General features: G+C 46.6%; 1 protein-coding gene across 2 annotated transcripts in view; it reads left to right on the forward strand.

Annotated features, from left to right (window-relative positions):
* Window positions 1–1639: 1639 nt before the first annotated feature.
* ZDHHC5 (zinc finger DHHC-type palmitoyltransferase 5) overlaps window positions 1640–16963 on the forward strand; it is a 40749-nt gene continuing 25425 nt past the window's right edge. Inside the window, exons 1-3 of one of the 2 annotated variants that reach the window (XM_045015985.1) lie at window positions 1640–1792; window positions 13206–14370; window positions 14499–14628. In XM_045015985.1, coding sequence (XP_044871920.1) covers window positions 14525–14628 — 104 coding nt within the window. In that variant the 5' untranslated portion in view covers window positions 1640–1792; window positions 13206–14370; window positions 14499–14524. Of the gene's footprint in view, window positions 1793–13205; window positions 14629–16963 lie in introns of both variants that reach the window. The other variant, XM_045015983.1, reaches the window with a different exon arrangement.

Genomic DNA, 16963 nt, shown 5'->3' on the forward strand with positions numbered 1-16963 from the left:
GGTGGGGAATAAAACAGGACATGCCATGCAACTGTTACAAGAGGACCTCATGGCTGGGATATGCATGATGCTGTGAAGACAAACCAAGGCTAGAGGAGCATTTTGTGTCCCATAAGCCTGTGGGGTGGAACGTCAGTCAATCAGGTGTTTTCCTTGTTCCAGCCTCTTGCATGATAGTTGGAGCTCACCCAGCTCAGGTGGTAGAACACCAGCATTAGCGAGGGAGGCTGGCCTTACCTGTGCTATGACTCAGGACATCTGGTTCAATTCCTGGCTCTGCTGCAGGTCACCTGTATGACCTCAGGCAAGTCATTTAGCATCTCTGGGCCTCAGTTACCCTCTGTAAAAAGAGAATAATGATCCTCCCTTTGTCTCTTGTCCATTTAAACTGTGACTGCTTTAGTGCAGAGACTGTCTGCTATATGCATGTCTCCTATCCCCTGATCATTACCTCATCTAACTTCATATGCCCCAGCAGGGGCCCTGCATATTAGTCTTTATAAGAATGCAATGTTGGGGCAGACTAAAGGTCCATCTAGCCCAACAGCCTGTCTTCCAACAGTGGCCAATGCCAGGTGCCCCAAGGGAATGAACAGAACAGGTAATCACCAAGTGATCCATCCCCTGTGGCCCATTCGCAGCTTCTGGCAAACAGAGTCTGATTGCCTGGAACCAACTTCCCCTCTTGAGAGAGAGTTCCTTTTTAAATTGCTGTAGTCCTTTTGATCTCTGGGGTGTTCTGGTTTTGTCTTGTCATGCCATTGTCTCTTAACAACATGCAGGTGTTTGCAGAGAATAGTGAGCTATTCCTTCCTCCTCATTTTTCTTTACAGTTCACCTGAGCTGTTTGGCATCCTGCTTGGAGTATAAGGTGGGAGCAAGGAGATAACCTAGATGCTGGGCTGGTGATGGGCTCTATCATGCATCTGACGAAGTGGGTATTCACCCACGGAAGCTCATGCTCCAATACGTCTGTTAGTCTATAAGGTGCCACCGGACTCTGTGTGGCTCTATCATGGTGTCACTGGGACGGGGGGGGGGTGTCACACCCACTGACACTGGACCATGGACTCATTGGGATGGGGTGTGTTGCACAGGCTGGGGGTGAACTGTACCATGGAGTCACTGGGTTGGGGGTCACCCCCCTAGACACTGGGATGGGCTATCCCATGGTTTCACTGGGTGGGGGGGGATCAATCCCCTCTGCTGGTTTTTTAATTGCTTTAAATAGAGCCCCTCCCCCAATAATCAATCTAACCAGGGCGGCGAGTTCTTTAAGGCGATCTCCCGGATCAGCCACTGGCAGTGCACGTTTTATCACGCTAGGCGGGGATGAGCACTGATTGGACAGGGAGTTTGTCAGTCAGCATGGCCGGGTACGAATGTGGCCTCTGGAACCGAGTGGGTCCCGAGCACGCGCTGAACATCCCATCGCTCAACGGTCCGCTCCTCTGTCCCCTACCCCTCCTTCCTGATTGCGAGGCTCTGGCGCACGCGCAGAGCGATGACGTGGTTGTCCACTTCACTGGGCATGTGCAACGGCTCTTCCTTCTCTCGCTCTCCCTTCCGCCAATCAGCTACTGGCAGTATTCGGACGGGCGCGCGACCTGGCGACGGCCGCTCGGTTGGGGGGGGGAGGAGTGGGCGGAGCGCGCGCCTTGGGACCAACCGGCGAGCGGAGCGCGCGCCCGAATGGGCTCGGGAGCGCGCGCTTCCTCCCTGCTGCCTGGACGCGCCTCTCACACAGGGAGCCGGGCCGGGCGCAGGCGGAGGGAGCGACTGTGCGGTGCGGGTGAGTGCGGGCTGGGCCGGGCCCATCCCCATGGGCAGCGCGGGGAGCCGGGGCCCTCACGCAGCGCGGGGAGCCGGGGAAAAGCGCCTCGGGGAGGCCGGGCCTCGCTCCGGGCCTAGCCGCCCCCGGCATCGGACACTGGCCCGGAGAGAGAGAGAGAGAGAGACCGACCCCTCCCCCCTCTGCGCTCCTGGACAGCCTCACCCCCCCCCCCCCGCACCGATCTCTCACCGGCCCTCCCCCGTAGCGCGCAGTATCCAGCACCCGCCCCCGCCACTGCCCCGACCCCTCAACCCCCCACTGTTCTCCCCCTCAGACCCCTCAACCCCCGCACTGCCCCTCCCCATACACACACCCTCTCAGCACCCCTTCCTCCGTCAGTGCCATGTCCCCACTGCCCCTCCCCACTGCTCTCCCCCTCAGACCCCTCAACCCCCGCACTGCCCCTCCCCATACACACACCCTCTCAGCACCCCTTCCTCCGTCAGTGCCCGTGTCCCCACTGCCCCTCTCCTCAACCCCCACACTGCCCCTCCCCATACACACCCTCTCAGCACCCCTCACTGCCCCCTTTCTCCAGCACCCCCATCTGCACAGAGTCTGTGTCCCCCACTGCCCCTCCCCTCAGACCCCATAACCCCCGCACTGCCCCTCCCCATACACACACCCTCTCAGCACCCCTTCCTCCGTCAGTGCCATGTCCCCACTGCCCCTCTCCTCAACCCCCATACTGCCCCTCCCCATACACACCCTCTCAGCAGCCCTGCCTCAAGCCTGTTCCTCTTCCCACAGAGACATATCCCACCTTACACTGGTCCTTCTGCCCTAGAGACCCCTGCCTCCACACTGCTTCTCCCCCTGTTGGCACCCCCAGCACAGAGACCCCTCTCTCCACCACCCTTGCCCCACACTGCCCCTCCACCTACAGAGAGACATTCCTCAGCACCCACAGACCCTTCCTGCATACTGATCCTCCCCCTATGGGAGACACTCCACAGCACCCAAAGACTCCTCTCCCTGCAGTACCCCATCCACCACAGTGCTTCTCCCCTACAGACAACCCCAGCATTCACAGATGCCTCTTCCCTAGTACCTCCACCCTGCCCCTCCCTACACAGGGACCTCTTCAGCACCTACACACCCTTCCCCAAACAGGGAGACATCCCCACTCCCATAGAGCCCTCCCCCTAAAGAGACACCCCATAACACCCACAAAGTCCTCTGCCAAACTGCCCCTCTTCCTAAAGAGACCCCACAGACCCTTGCCCCTACGGCTCCTCCCCTTTCAGTATCCCTGCCTCCATAGATTCCTCCACCACAGAGACTCCTCTCAACACCCCTGCCTCCCCCGAGATCTGGTCTCCCATAGAAGCCCTTTCTTTGTGTGTGATCTGGAGACCCCTGGTTCCCTCCCCTCATGCGTGACTCCCTTCCCCCACAGAGACTCTTTTCCCCATATATGACCTCTCCCTGCTCATTGTATCCTGTGTGTGAACCCCTATTCAGAATAATTCTCCTGCTGATTCTCTCCACCCTGCAGCCCTCCTTCCTTGTATTGAATTCCGTCACCCATGTGCAACCCTCCCTTCCCCTATCCCCCTTTATTCTGGTGTGGACCCTTACTATCTTTTGAGTCTGACTTTGCCACTATAACCCCACTTGTGATCCCTAATTAATTAATTTCCCTGGCTTTACATCCCTATTCGCTAGCCAGCACATCTATATTTCCACTCCTGTTGCCTCCATCCCTGGATTGTATGCCATGTTCCCTGGTGTACCACCGCTCTTCACCACCCCTTCTCCCCTCTTGGATTATTTGTTAGTCTCTAAGGTGCCACAAGGACTCCTTGTTGTTTTTGCTGATACAGACTAACATGGCTCCCACTCTGAAACAATGTTCACTTGTGCAAGTCCTGTTTCCTGGTCTTGGAATCCCCATTTCCCTGAATTCAGTTCTTCCCCCCCACTGGATTACAGTGCCTCCCCTGCATAAAACCTGTTTTCTCTCTCTTGGAGTCCCCCTACCCTTTGCATGAAAAGAAAAGGTGTTATTTTAGGATTTGGAGACCCAAGTTCAGTTCTCAGCTCCATCACAGACTCCCTGGGTGACCATGGGTGAGTCACTTAGCCTCTCTGTGCTTCAATTCTCATCTGTAAAATTGGGGTAATAGCACTTCCCTACCTCACAGGGTGATGGGGGGCCAGATAATAGGGTGCCCAGACAGCAAGTATGAAAAATTGGGACTCTGTGTGTGTGTGTGTGTGTGGGGGATAATAGGCGCCTATATAAGAAAAAGCCCCGAATATCAGGATTGTCCCTATAAAATTGGGACATCTGGTCACCCTACCAGATAAGTACCTAAAATAGACTTCTCAGATAGTTGCCCTGTATTATATACCCATAGATCAGAAAAGTTACCACTCATCCACCTGAGTAAATGTCAGTTGCATCCACTTCCAAATTTCTTTACCCCAATATAGATTACGATTACAGCCCCAAAAGGAACCTACAATTCACCCCATTCTAATAAACTCAGGCTAATGACCCCTTCCTGGGTAAACCTGGGTTAGTGTGTGTGTGTGGGGGGGGGTTAAAGTTACTTGTCCAAGGACAGCTTGGACCTCGACTGAGGTAGTTTTTGCTATTGCCGGTGGGATATTTTTGTATAATAAAGTGTATATTTTGTCAAAGATTAATATCTGAGCTGAGATGCACTGACTGTTATGTCCCACTATGATTGAAAATCTAGCATCCCAACTTTGTTTACAGGCCGCTTCTGTCTTATGCTGCACTTTGGGTAGAGTGCAGCATGGATCAGTTACACACACAAGCATTTTCCAGCATGCACCATGGATGCCATCAAATGGGGCAATGAACTAACTGGCAAGCACGTTAGTTTTGTGCTGTTGTTTGGTGGCATTTACAAAATAACTGAAAAATTACCCCCCAAGGGAACTATGTGTAAAATCCAAATTATTCCTTGCTCTGAATATTGCCACCTATCTCTGTAAATCTAAATTATGCCCTGCTCTGTGTCACCCCTTCTCTGTGTAAATCCAAATGACACCCTGCCCTGTATATTACTGCCCTGTCTAAATCCAAATTGCCTTCCTATATGAACTCTTGGAAGTCGTAGATAGTTCTCTGAAAACATCCACTCAGTGTGCAGCGGTGGTCAAAAAAAGAACAGAATGTTGGGAATCATTAAGAGAGGGATAGATAATAAGACAGAAAATATCATATTGCCTTTATATAAATCCATGGTATGCCCATATCTTGAATACTGCGTGCAGATGTGGTCGCTCCATCTCAAAAAAGATACATTAGAATTGGAAAAGGTTCAGAAAAGGGCAACAAAAATGATCGGGGTATGGAACAGCTGCCATATGAGGAGAGATTAATAAGACTGGGACTTTTCAGCTTGGAAAAGAGACGACTAACGGGGGATATGATGGAGGTCTATAAAATCATGACTGGTGTGGAGAAAGTAAATGAGGAAGTGTTATTTATTCCTCATACCACAAGAACTAGGGGTCACCAAATGAAATTAATAAGCAGCACGTTTAAAACAAACCAATGGAAATATTTTTACACACAACGCACAGTCAACCTGTGGAAGTCTTTGCCAAAGGATGTTGTGAAGGCCAAGACTATAACAGCGTTCCAAAAAAGAACTAGAAAAGTTCATGGAGGATATATCCATCAGTGGCTATTAGCCGAGATGGACAGGGATGGTGTCCCTAGGCTCTGTGTGCCAGAAGCTGGGAATGGGTGACGGAATGGATCACTTGATGATTACCTGTTCTGGTCATTCCCTTTGGGGCACCTGGCATTGGCCACTGTCAGAAGACATGATACTGGGCTAGATGGATCTTTGGCCTGACCTAGCATGGCTATTCTTATGCTGGGATGGGAGATTTACATGGTGTTTTTAAATAGGCCAGTCCAGTGGCCAGTAAGACACAGCCAATCCAGACCAAGGCTCTCTCACTTCACCAAAAGAAGTACATCACTTCTGTTACAAAAGCCTTTGGTTTCCAGCTGGGAGAGATGCTAATAGGATCTGAAAGGAGTTCCAGACAGCACCTCTGCAGGGAAGGTCATCTATGAAACATAAGGCCCTTTGTTTTCAGTTTTTACCTAACATTTCCCAGATTTTACCAAAGCTATTTGTTTTTTACCAATATTCACCTGAAATTTGGACCACTTTAGTACAGTGTACATGAAATTCCTGATTATTTTAAGGAAATCCAATGCATTAGATGTAGGTGTATTTATGTTAATAAATTAGTCTAAGTATAAATGTAAAGCAAAGTAATGGAATATACGCAAAAACCTACACGTGCGTATATGTACTTGCTGTTAATGGGCAGTTCCTAAAATATATCATAGCATTAAACTGCTTTTACTTTCAATACTTTTACTTTTTTCTTTTTGTTGCTTTTTTCTGTCCTCCCATCCCCTAATATTCATCTCACTATTACCCAAAAAAGTGAAGTTATTTCTTTGCACTGATTTTCATACATACTAATTTTTTTGTAATAAACACTGAGAAATTCTGAACAAAATAAAAACTGAAAATGAAGGGCCTTGACATTACAGAACCTGGGTAAGTAAAAGGCATCTTTTCATTAAAGACAAATATATTAGATAGATAGATTCAGATGTAACCTACAGATTAAAATTAACAAAGTTAAATGCAAAATTAGTCCTGTATTAATGCAACTGTAGGGTTGTACAGCTCAGAATCAGAGTCAGGAAATATAAATATTAAGATTCCTATAGCAACATTAACTTGGGCACACTGTTCATATGAAATATCTTCTTTGTACTGAGTTAGCCTCCAGACAGCCCAATTAGGAATCAGGGCCCTATTCTACTAGGCGCTGTAATTAAATAACAAACCAAAAAAAGCCCCTGTATCAAAGAGCTTATCATTTTTAATCAATTTTCTTCTCCTCTTTTTCTTAAAGAGAATATGTTTAAAAAAAAAACACTGAATAGAAAATATTACGCACAAGCTGTTAATATTGCCAGGGGTTGGGAGGAACAACTTTTATTTTTGCATTTCCTTATGTGCAGTGCCTACTTATAAGACCTAAACTTTGCACTGGTGGTTGTTTTATGCATTTCATTTTCTATATATTTTTTTTTAAAGAGGAGGAAAAGGAGGGGTAAAAGTCTTACCCCAGAGGTAACAGGCACAGTGTACCGGCCTAGCTGCTGCTACTATTACTGTACTAGTAAACCAATATAGCCCTGCTTTCCAGCTACAGATCTCAAAGTGCTTTACAAAGGAGAGCAAGTATTATCCCCATTTCACAGATGAGGCACATAGGTGAAATGTCTTGCCCAAGATGTCACAGTGACTCCAGTTGCAGAGTCAGGAATAAAACCTACATCTCCTGCCTCAGTCCTATCCACACAATCAGACTGCCTATCAGAAGCACCAATCACTGGCTGCAACAATGGACATATGGACTATGGTTCCATAGAAGTGTGAACTCCCAAAAAACACACCTTGTCCAGCTGAGGATTTAAAGGTGTGATGTTACACCTTCTAAAACTTTGATTAGATCCAGCCACCAAAGTCAGTCTAACATCACACACCTTTAAATTCTAGTCTGGACCTAGTTGCATTTTTTACTCTAGAAAAAATAATTTTAGGCCAAGATCAAACATGGAAAATTTCAGCCTCAAATGATACTGTTCAGGGACATTCACATGTGAGTGAAAACAGGAAGTTCTAGATGAAACCATTTACTACAAATAATCACCTGCAAGCAAACCTTGTAAATACAAAAGAGGCCTTTCCCCCTGAATCCACAAGTGATAAGGTGGGTTGGGTGAAGTTTAATGTATTAAAATTTTATTTTGGGGTGTTTCTTCAAAGCAGGTATCAGAATACACAAAATATCGGAAAGCCATTTGGGAGTTTATATATACCCCGCTACCTCGATATAACGCTACCCAATATAACACAAATTTGGATATAATGCGGTAAAGCAGTGCTCCGGGCGGGGGGGCTGCACATTCCGGCGGATCAAAGCAAGTTCAGTATAACACGGTTTTACCTATAACGCAGTAAGAGTTTTTGGCTCCCAAGGACAGCGTTATATTGAGGTAGAGGTGTGTATATATATAACTCCCAAATAATATAATATATATACATAAGCTCCCAGATGACTTTCCAATATTTTGTGTATTCTGATAATATGAAGAGCTTCACAGCTCATGGGTAACACTCATCCTAAACTCATGCCAATAAAACCTTTTTCTTATTTAAGAACAGCCAAACTGGGTCAGACCAATGATTCATCTAGCTCACTATACTGTCCTCTGATTGTGGCCATTTATTCAGAGGAAATAAAACGAACAGGGCAGTTATCAAGTGAGCCATTCCCTGATGTCCAGTCCTAGCATCTGGCAATCAGAGGCTTAACCACCTTGGTTAATAGCCATTGATGGACCTATCCTATATTAACTTACCTAATTGTTTTTTGAACCCAGTTATAGTTTTGGCCTTTATGACATCCCTTGGCAAATGAGTTCCACAGGTTGACAGTGTATTTCTTTTGTTTGTTTTAAACATGGTGCCTATTAATTTCATCAGGTGACCTCTGGTTCTTGTGTCATGTGAAGGGGTAAATAACACTTCCCTATTCACTTTCTCCACACCATTCATGATTTTATAGATTTCTAATATATTCCCCCCTTAGTTCTCTCTTTTCCAAGTTGAACAGTATCCCAGTCTTTTTGATCTTTCATATGGAAGCTGCTCCATACCCCTAGCCGTTTTTGTTGCCCTTCTCTGTATCTTTTACAATTCTTTTATATATATATATATATATATATATAGGCAACCAGAACTGCATGCAGTATTCAAGGTGTGGGCATACCATGAATTTATATAGTGGCATTATGATATTTTTGGTCTTATTATCTATCTCTTTCCTAATGGTTCCTCACATTCTGTTAGCATTTTTTGACTGCCACTGCACATTGAGCGGATGTTTTCAGAGAACTGTCCATGATTTCAAGATCTCTTTCTTGTGAGGTAACAGCTAATTTAGACCCCATCATTTTATATGTATATTTGAGATTATATTTTCCAATGTGCATTATTTTGCATTTATCAGCATTGAATTTAATCTGCCATTTTGTTGCCCAGTCACTCAGTTTTGAGAGATCCTTTTGTAGCTCTTCGCAGTCTGTCAGTATAGATCCCTGGGGGACACCGCTATTTACCTCTCTTCATTCTGAAAACAGACCATTTATTCCTACCCTTTGTTTCCTATCTTTTAACCGGTTTTATCAATCCATGAGAGGACCTTCCCTCTTATCCCATGACAGATTACTTTGCTTAAGAGCCTTTGGTGAGGGACCTGGTGAAAGGCTTTCTGAAAATCTAAGTACACTATATCCACTGGATCCTCCTTGTTCACACGCTTGTTGACCCCCTCAAAGAATTCTAGTAGATTGGTGAGCCATGATTTCCCTTTACAAAGCCATGTTGACTCTTCCCCAACAAATTATGTTCATCCATGTGTCTAACAATTTTGTTCTTTACTAGAGTTTCAACTGGTTTGCCCGGTACTGAAGTCAGGCTTACTGACTTGTAATTGCCGGGATCACGTCTGGAGCCCTTTTTAAAAATTGGTGTCACATTAGCAATCCTCCAGTCATTTGGTACAGAAGCTGATTTAAATGATAGGTTACAGACTCCGGTTAGTAGTTCTGCAATTTCACATTTGAGTTCCTTCAGAACTCTTGGGTGAATGCCATCTGGTCCTGGTCACTTATTACTAAGGCTGTGAGTTCGTCACGAAAGTCACAGATTCCGTGACTTCTGCAGCGGCCAGTGCGCCTGGCATCCCTCTTGCTCAGCTTCTAAGTGGAGGTGTGGCCAGGTAGCTCTGAGCGCTGCCTCTGCTTGCAGGCACCGCCCCCGCAGCTCCTATTAGCCACAGTTCCCGGCCAATGGGAGCTGCAAAGCTGGCTCTCTGGGCAGGGGCAGTGCACAGAGCTGCCTGGCCATGCCTCTGCCAGGAGCTGAGCGAGGGGGATATCGCCGCTTCCGGGGAGCGCGGAGCCAGGTAGGGAACCTGCTGGCCCTGCCAATCCCCCCCCCCCCCTCCCACACACACACAGAGCACCAGTTGGGATCCCGGCCTGGCTGCGAGTTGCTGCCTGCCCGCCTCCCACCCAGCACCAGCAGGGGTCCTGGACTGCCCCCACCCCTTCCCTCAGCTTCCACAGTGCCCCGCCTTCTTCCCCCCCCCACCCCCGTGCTGCCCTCCCAGCATCTGCGGGCCCACCCAGGCTGCTCTCCCCCCAGATTTAGTCAGGGGTATATAGTAGAAGTCATGGACAGGTCACGGGCCTTGAATTTTTGTTTACTTTTACTAAAAATACCCGTGACTAAAATGTAGCCTTACTTATTACTGTTTATTCCAAAACCACCTCTAATGACACCTCAATCTGGGACAGTTCCTCACATTTGTCACTTAAAAAGATTGGCTCAGGTTTGGGAATCTTCCTCACATCCTCAGCCGTCAAGACGGATGCAAAGAATTCCTTTAGTTTCTCTGCAATGGCCTTATTGTCCTTGAGTGCTCTTTTAGCATCTCGATCATCCAGTGACTCTACTGGTTGTTTAGCAGGTTTCCTGCTTCTGATGTACTTAAACATTTTTTGCTATTACTTTTTGAGTCTTTGGCTAGCTGTTCTTCAAATTCTTTTTTGTTGTCCTAATTATATTTTTACACTTCATTTGCCAGAGTTTATGCTCCTTTCTATTTTCTTCACTAGGATTTAACTTCCACTTTTTAAAGGATGCCTTTTTGCCTCTCATTACTTTTTTTACTTTGTTTAGCCACTGGTGACACTTTTTGGTTCTCTTATTATGTTTTTTAATTTGGGGTATGCATTTAAGTTGAGTCTCTATTATGGTGTCTTTAAAAAGTTTCCCTGTGGCTTACAGGGATTTCACTTTTAGCCCTGGACCTTTTAATTTCTGTTTAACTAACCTCCTCATTTTTGTATAGTTCCCCTTTCTGAAATTAAATGCTATAGTGTTGGGCTGCTGTGATGTTTTCCCTGCCACAGGGGTGTAAAATTTAATTATATTATGGTCACTATTACCAAGCAGTCCAGCTATATTCACCTCTTGGACCTGATCCTGTTGATTTAGGACTAAATCAAGAATTGTCACTCCTCTTGTGGGAGGACTAGCTACTCCAAGAAGCAGTCATTTAAGGTGTAAAGGGACTTTATCTCTGCATCCCGTCCTGAGGTGTCGTACCCAGTCAATATTGGGACAGTTGAAATTCTTAAGTTTGGATGACAAATTTAAAAAGGGAGTAGGGTCAATTATGTGACTATCTTCTTTATTTTAATAAAATTATCAATTCAGATGCCAGTGGAAGGGAGAGGCTGATCTCCTGGGCTGGCCAGTGCATCTCTGTCCTAATGGAAGAAATGTAACAGGCATGTCATGGGGTACAAAGGCAGAGGATGGTGAAAAGAGTGCAGTTTGGAGGTTTAACTTCTCCAAATGAGTTGTAGATTTATGCTAACCAAGGGTAGACTGGATGGCTGAGGGGGTTAGGAATTGGGTACAGGGCCTTTCCTCTGTAAGCTGCTGTTTTGGATATGTTCTTGGGATAGTAGTTACAAAACACCCCTGCCCTATTATTTACTGTTTGTGTTAATGTAGTACCCAGGAGCCCTTATCATGGACCAGAACCCCATTGTTCTAAGTGCTGTACAAACACAACAAAAAGATGGTCCCTATCCCAGAGAACTTAGGGTTATTTGGTGGCCTATCCCATGTAAACTGAGTTGAGATTTCTGCCTTAATTTGCACTGCGATAGATAACCACATCACGCAAACCACCACTGTATTTTGCAAAACAGCGCAGACTAGGGAATTGGTCATGGAGACAGAACTCCCCTCTCCTCCCCAGTAAGCTGATCTCCACAAGCATTCTACTTGTAATGCTTGTACCATTGTGTTACAGGGAGTTAAACAGAAACGGCAATGATTAGCAGTGGCAATGGAAATAAGTAGTGAAATGTTGTGAAATCATTACAAGTTGTTTCTCTAGCATGGTGAATGTGCACTCTTCTTTACAAAGAATAGAGTAAGTCGCGTTCCTTGCCGTGTAGGTCTGATAGTCTTGGAGTGATGAGATACAGGGCAGCAGTTCAGACAAGGGGTGGAGAGACTTGTGGGGAGGAAAACACAATGGGAAAGATTTCTCAGAGAAATGGATTTTAAGGAGAGACAGGGCTCCTGGCAAACAGGAAGAGTGAAACTGTTCAGGCATCTAAGAGGAAGTGTAGTGGAAGACCCAAAGCAGAGAAGGAAGAGGTGATGAAAGGAGGAGTAATGAGAGAACATTGGGAGGAGCTGTAATGAATAAGTGGGTGTGAGAAGAGGACAAAATTAGAATAGTGAGTAGGCATCTTGCAGATGAGAAGAGAGAGCTTGAATTTGATGAGGTGGAGAGAATGAGAAATAATGGAGGGATTTATGGTGGCCTAAAGGGGGAAAGGTGAGAGGTGGAAGAGAAGGTGATCCCGGAAGTGGAGGTGAGAGATGAACGAGATGTGGTGAAAGGTGCGGGTGGTGGGGTTAGCAAAGAAAGGGCAGATCCTGGTGATATCAGAGAGGAAGAAACAGGACATAGAGGGAATGGGGGTGTGGAGGGAAGAGTTGAAGATGCTGCTGTGGTGGTGAGCTGGGGAAACTGTGACAGTGGAGTTGCCTGTGAGGATAGAAGAGGAAGGCAGTGGAGAAGGATTGGAAGGGAAGATGAAATGTTCAGTGTTGAGTGAATGGGTTGGATGAGAAAGTAGGAGCAGCTGGAGATGAGAGATTGGACAAAGCAGAACAGTGATTACTCTGTGCTGGGGAAAGGGGGATATAGGCCTATGCTGAAGACCTTAAAAACAAAATCAATTCCCAAAGTCTGAAAGAACACTTATTTGTATGCATCTTTAAAATTTGCAGCCTTATTCAGTGGAACGTCCTTTCAGATGTGTTGGCTGTCCTGTTACAGTAGATAAGCATGTTAACTGGCTGATAGTTAGTTAAGGCAGTCAGTTAGTGACTAAAAATAAGTTTATCTCTCAGTGAGAGTTGTGTATCATTATTCCAATTATGCAGATGTAGAAACTGAGTCTCAGAGATGTTAACTGACATGCCCAAGCCTATAGAGTGAGTCTGTGTCAGAGTTGGGTGAGAGCGCAACATCTCTTGATCACCAACCTAGACCATGTTTTCCTCTTCAAACTAATGCTTATACAGTACCTTGAAGATGCAGAGTGCATTATTAATATTAAATATATGTTAAATGGTTATTTTTCCTGACTTCCCTTGTTAATTGTTTTTTTTTTCTCCCCTAGATAAAGCGTGGAGTTCCAGATGTCAAGTTTTAATTATTTTATGATTTTTTTAACAAATATGGATTGAGGAATGGTTTTATATGGGGGAGGGAGATGAAAATGGAGCAGCTTGGAACAGACTTAGATTCCCAGGCCATGGGTGAGAAGGGCCCAGTCAGCATTGTTTTAATTATCAGTTGCATTCTGGCGTTTTAACAGAATTGTCTGAAAACTTTCAAGTCTCACCTCACCTGCTCAGGATTTTGTGGAGACCATCACCACAGAAAGGATTTGAAATTCAACTTTGCTCATAAAAACCAAGTGGAAACTAGAGTTTTGGGTGTCATACAAAAGGGAACAAATAGGAAGAGGACGAAAACGCACAAGCCAACTGACTTCACCCTCCAACCCCCCCTTTCAAAGAAAAGGATTTACAGCTCAACCTCGCACCAGCTGTTACCCAGCTTTAGCCGTCAAGAGAGAAATAAATAACATTAAACAACCACCGCTAGCCAGCCTCAGATCCTGGTGAAATCAGGGAGTGTGTTTCTGCGACTGCCTCGGGTGAGGGGGAGGAGAGGGCCAAGCAGTGTGAGGAAGACAAGCACATTGTTTCAGGATAACCCCGTCCACCTGAGCGGTGACTGGAGGAGACTGCTGGATACCAGGAACAGATTAAAAAGGAAAAGGAGAGGAGGCTACCTTGGGATTTTGGTGTGGGTTTTTTCAAAGAAATCTAATGGCGGCATATTCCTGAGTTGGTCACCTTTCCCGGAGTACTCACCGGGGTGGAAAGGACTTCCTCAGCTTGGCTTCCCTCCATGTGCTGCAGAGTTCTGCAACTTCCATTTGCCACTTTCCCCACCCTAACTTATAAAATCTCTTTGCCTCTACTTTTGAAGCCAGCCTTTGCCACAAGCTGCTTGGGGAGGTGCTTCTGCACCTGTAGTTTGACTGCTCCCAGCTGTCGTGTTCCAGCAGTAGTTTAAACTGGAATTCAGGTTCCTATTTTATTTTTTAAATCTCCTTCGGTACATCTCCAAACTCTCAGGGAGCAGCGTGGACTCCCTTGGCTGTGTTCTTGGGCCTCTCCCTTCAGGAATCGGTGTGGATTCTTCCTCTGGATTATTTCCTCCTGCCTTCTGCTCCATTTGGATCACTCTCTAAGTGTATTTCAGGAAGTTGGGTAACTGCTTACCCCCACGGCTTCTCCCTCCCGTCTTCCCCCTCTACCCCCCTCCTCCTCCCTTCTGAAGGTCCCCTCCCCCTTTTCGTGTCCATTCTGACTCCAGTTGGGCCTGGGCTATGCTGCAGGGCGGATCCCCCACCAGAGCTCCAACATGCCAGCAGCATCTGGAAAGAGATTCAAACCCAGCAAATACGTCCCGGTCTCAGCTGCTGCCATCTTCCTAGTGGGAGCCACCACCCTCTTCTTTGCCTTCACGTGAGTTACAAATAGTTTGCCAGGTATGGGAAGCTGGGCCTGCTGACAAAGTGACTTGGGGCTACCTAAGACATCAAATTGGCCCCTTATTCTACTATGACTGAGTGTGGAGGTCAGATCTGGGCAGGGGGAGAGGTAAGGTGACTTGATACAGGAGTTAATCTCTTGTCAGGAGCCTGCTGAAGAGATGGGAGGGGATGATGCCTTTTTTAATCTAAAGTCTGGGCTCTGCAGTTGTGCTTTTCAGTGTCAGAGTGGCCCCCAACCAGCCCCACCACCTCAGCTGGGTTCAGATACATTTTATTTGGCTTTTCCAGTCAAGATGAAGTCAGAGGAAATGGCACACACTGAATCCTATCCAGTTGCCAGAGCAAGGTGCCTTGTAGCTGTTGAGCCACAATTCTCAGCTTCTTGCTGTCTTTGTACATTTGGAATAACACACAAGCCTTAGCCCAAGGATCATATTACAAATCATCCTGTGTGTGAATAGTGGCCCCATGTGACCTCTGTATCTGTGAAGAATCTGGAAGAGTTTTCATATATTGGGGGTAACCAAAGCCACAGGCAGTTTTTTGGATCCAGGAAGGATGGTAATAGTGTGTGTATAATAATTATTTAGAGAGTTAACAGAATTGACTTGGAAGATACAAGGGAAAGTCCAAGGAATAATGCCCGTTGACTCCCACACAGCCCCTCCCCATCTGGTTCACTCACTGCAGTTAATCTGAGATTTTACCCAAGAGTGGTCTGAGGGGTTCAGTATCTCTGGAATGGGACTTGATTTACCTGTGGGATTGGGAAATAACCATGTCAGGGGTTGATGAGTAAGGATGGTGATAGATAATCATGCTGAATACTGTTAGGCATGGGAGAGCGTTGAGATATAATAGTGCTGGTTGATGTGACAGGGCTAGGGGATGCCTGTGCCATGCAGTGATGTTACAGGAGAATCATGCCCCATGTTCACCTCTCAGCTGTGAGGGGCCTTGGATTGTGGTGGGCATCAACCTATTTTTTCTGGTGGGGTAAGTTTTTCTGGGGTAGGGTTCTTTTCATCCTCATCTGGGGCAGAGCTCATTACGTTCTGGTTTCAGTGTCAGGCAGAATAAGACCTGAAGGCCTGGGAAGGACCCAGCTTATTTGAGTTGTTGCTGTTCCCATCTCATCCCCCATTCTTGGAAGAGTGGCTTGATTCTAAGCTGTGAGTTAGAACTGAATAGCTCAGGTGCCCTTGACCTTTAAGACTCTGCATATTATACACTGCATGTAGGGTGTGGCTGTGGCTCTTCTAAATACTAGGGTATGCAGGAACCCCAGACCACATGAATGAGAGAGTCTCTAATTCCATTCAGTAAAATAGCAGTACACATGTGACTTCTGAGGGATTAAAGCTAGCGCAGGGAGTGGGGAAGAGGGAATGATCTGTGTGCTGGAGAGGCTCATTGTCAAAGCAATGAGATGTTGCCTCTTTGCTGAAGCCTCTGTACTATTCAGGCCACCCTTGGGTTTTCTCTCCAGTGCCTGCTGGTAACCACATGTGAGGGGTTCTGGGAGTGTTAGAATTATCCCAGTATTGTATTAGAAATATCCGGATTTTTGATGTGAAGTGAAATCTTGCCATTGTTAGGGCTTGGTCCCATTGTAGAGGGGAGGAGGAAAGCGCATTGGGTGCTCAGATGCCCACTTTTTTCAGGGTGGACTTTTTAGTTCATCTCCCTCTGGTTGGCCATCTGGCCCCATCTCTGGCTTTAATCTTGCTGAGAATTGAGAATGGCTCCTTCTCTCTTTCAGCCTCCGTGGAGTCGGGGAAGTGGTTGTGAAGCTTCAGCCACTGAGCAAAGATTAGTCAGGTACTCAGGATAGACAGGGCTCAAACATACCAAATATAGACTAGTCGAGACTGATGCAGAAGAGACGTGTCCCTTTAGAACCTACCCAACTCCAGTGGAGACAGCTGTCAATCAAGCGCTTCTTCCCGTCCCTGCCTGGGTGGATGCTGGGGCATCTTCAGGGGTCCCTCCTCTTCCCAGTGCCTCTCAAACACTAGCTGCTCTGATGTCTGGTCTTTGTGGAGCACATCTACCGGATGGCATGAGTGAGGAGCTGCCTCTGGGAATGGAGGGGCAGCTGAGAAATGCACTTAGCTCCGTTCATGAGTTGACTTGCTGTTGCTGAGAGTCTTTTATTAAGCCTTGGGCAAGAATTTCCCCTGCTGGGCGTTACTGCCTGAACCCTAGCTTTGAACTGGAGGAGCCACTAATATTGGCTGGCAAAGGGTTTGATTAGTGTTGGGCATGGGCGGTGGGGGGAACCCCACTTTGGGTGGCTGAGGAGG

This window comes from Mauremys mutica, chromosome 4 (assembly GCF_020497125.1).
Source record: "Mauremys mutica isolate MM-2020 ecotype Southern chromosome 4, ASM2049712v1, whole genome shotgun sequence".
NCBI lineage: Eukaryota > Metazoa > Chordata > Testudines > Geoemydidae > Mauremys > Mauremys mutica.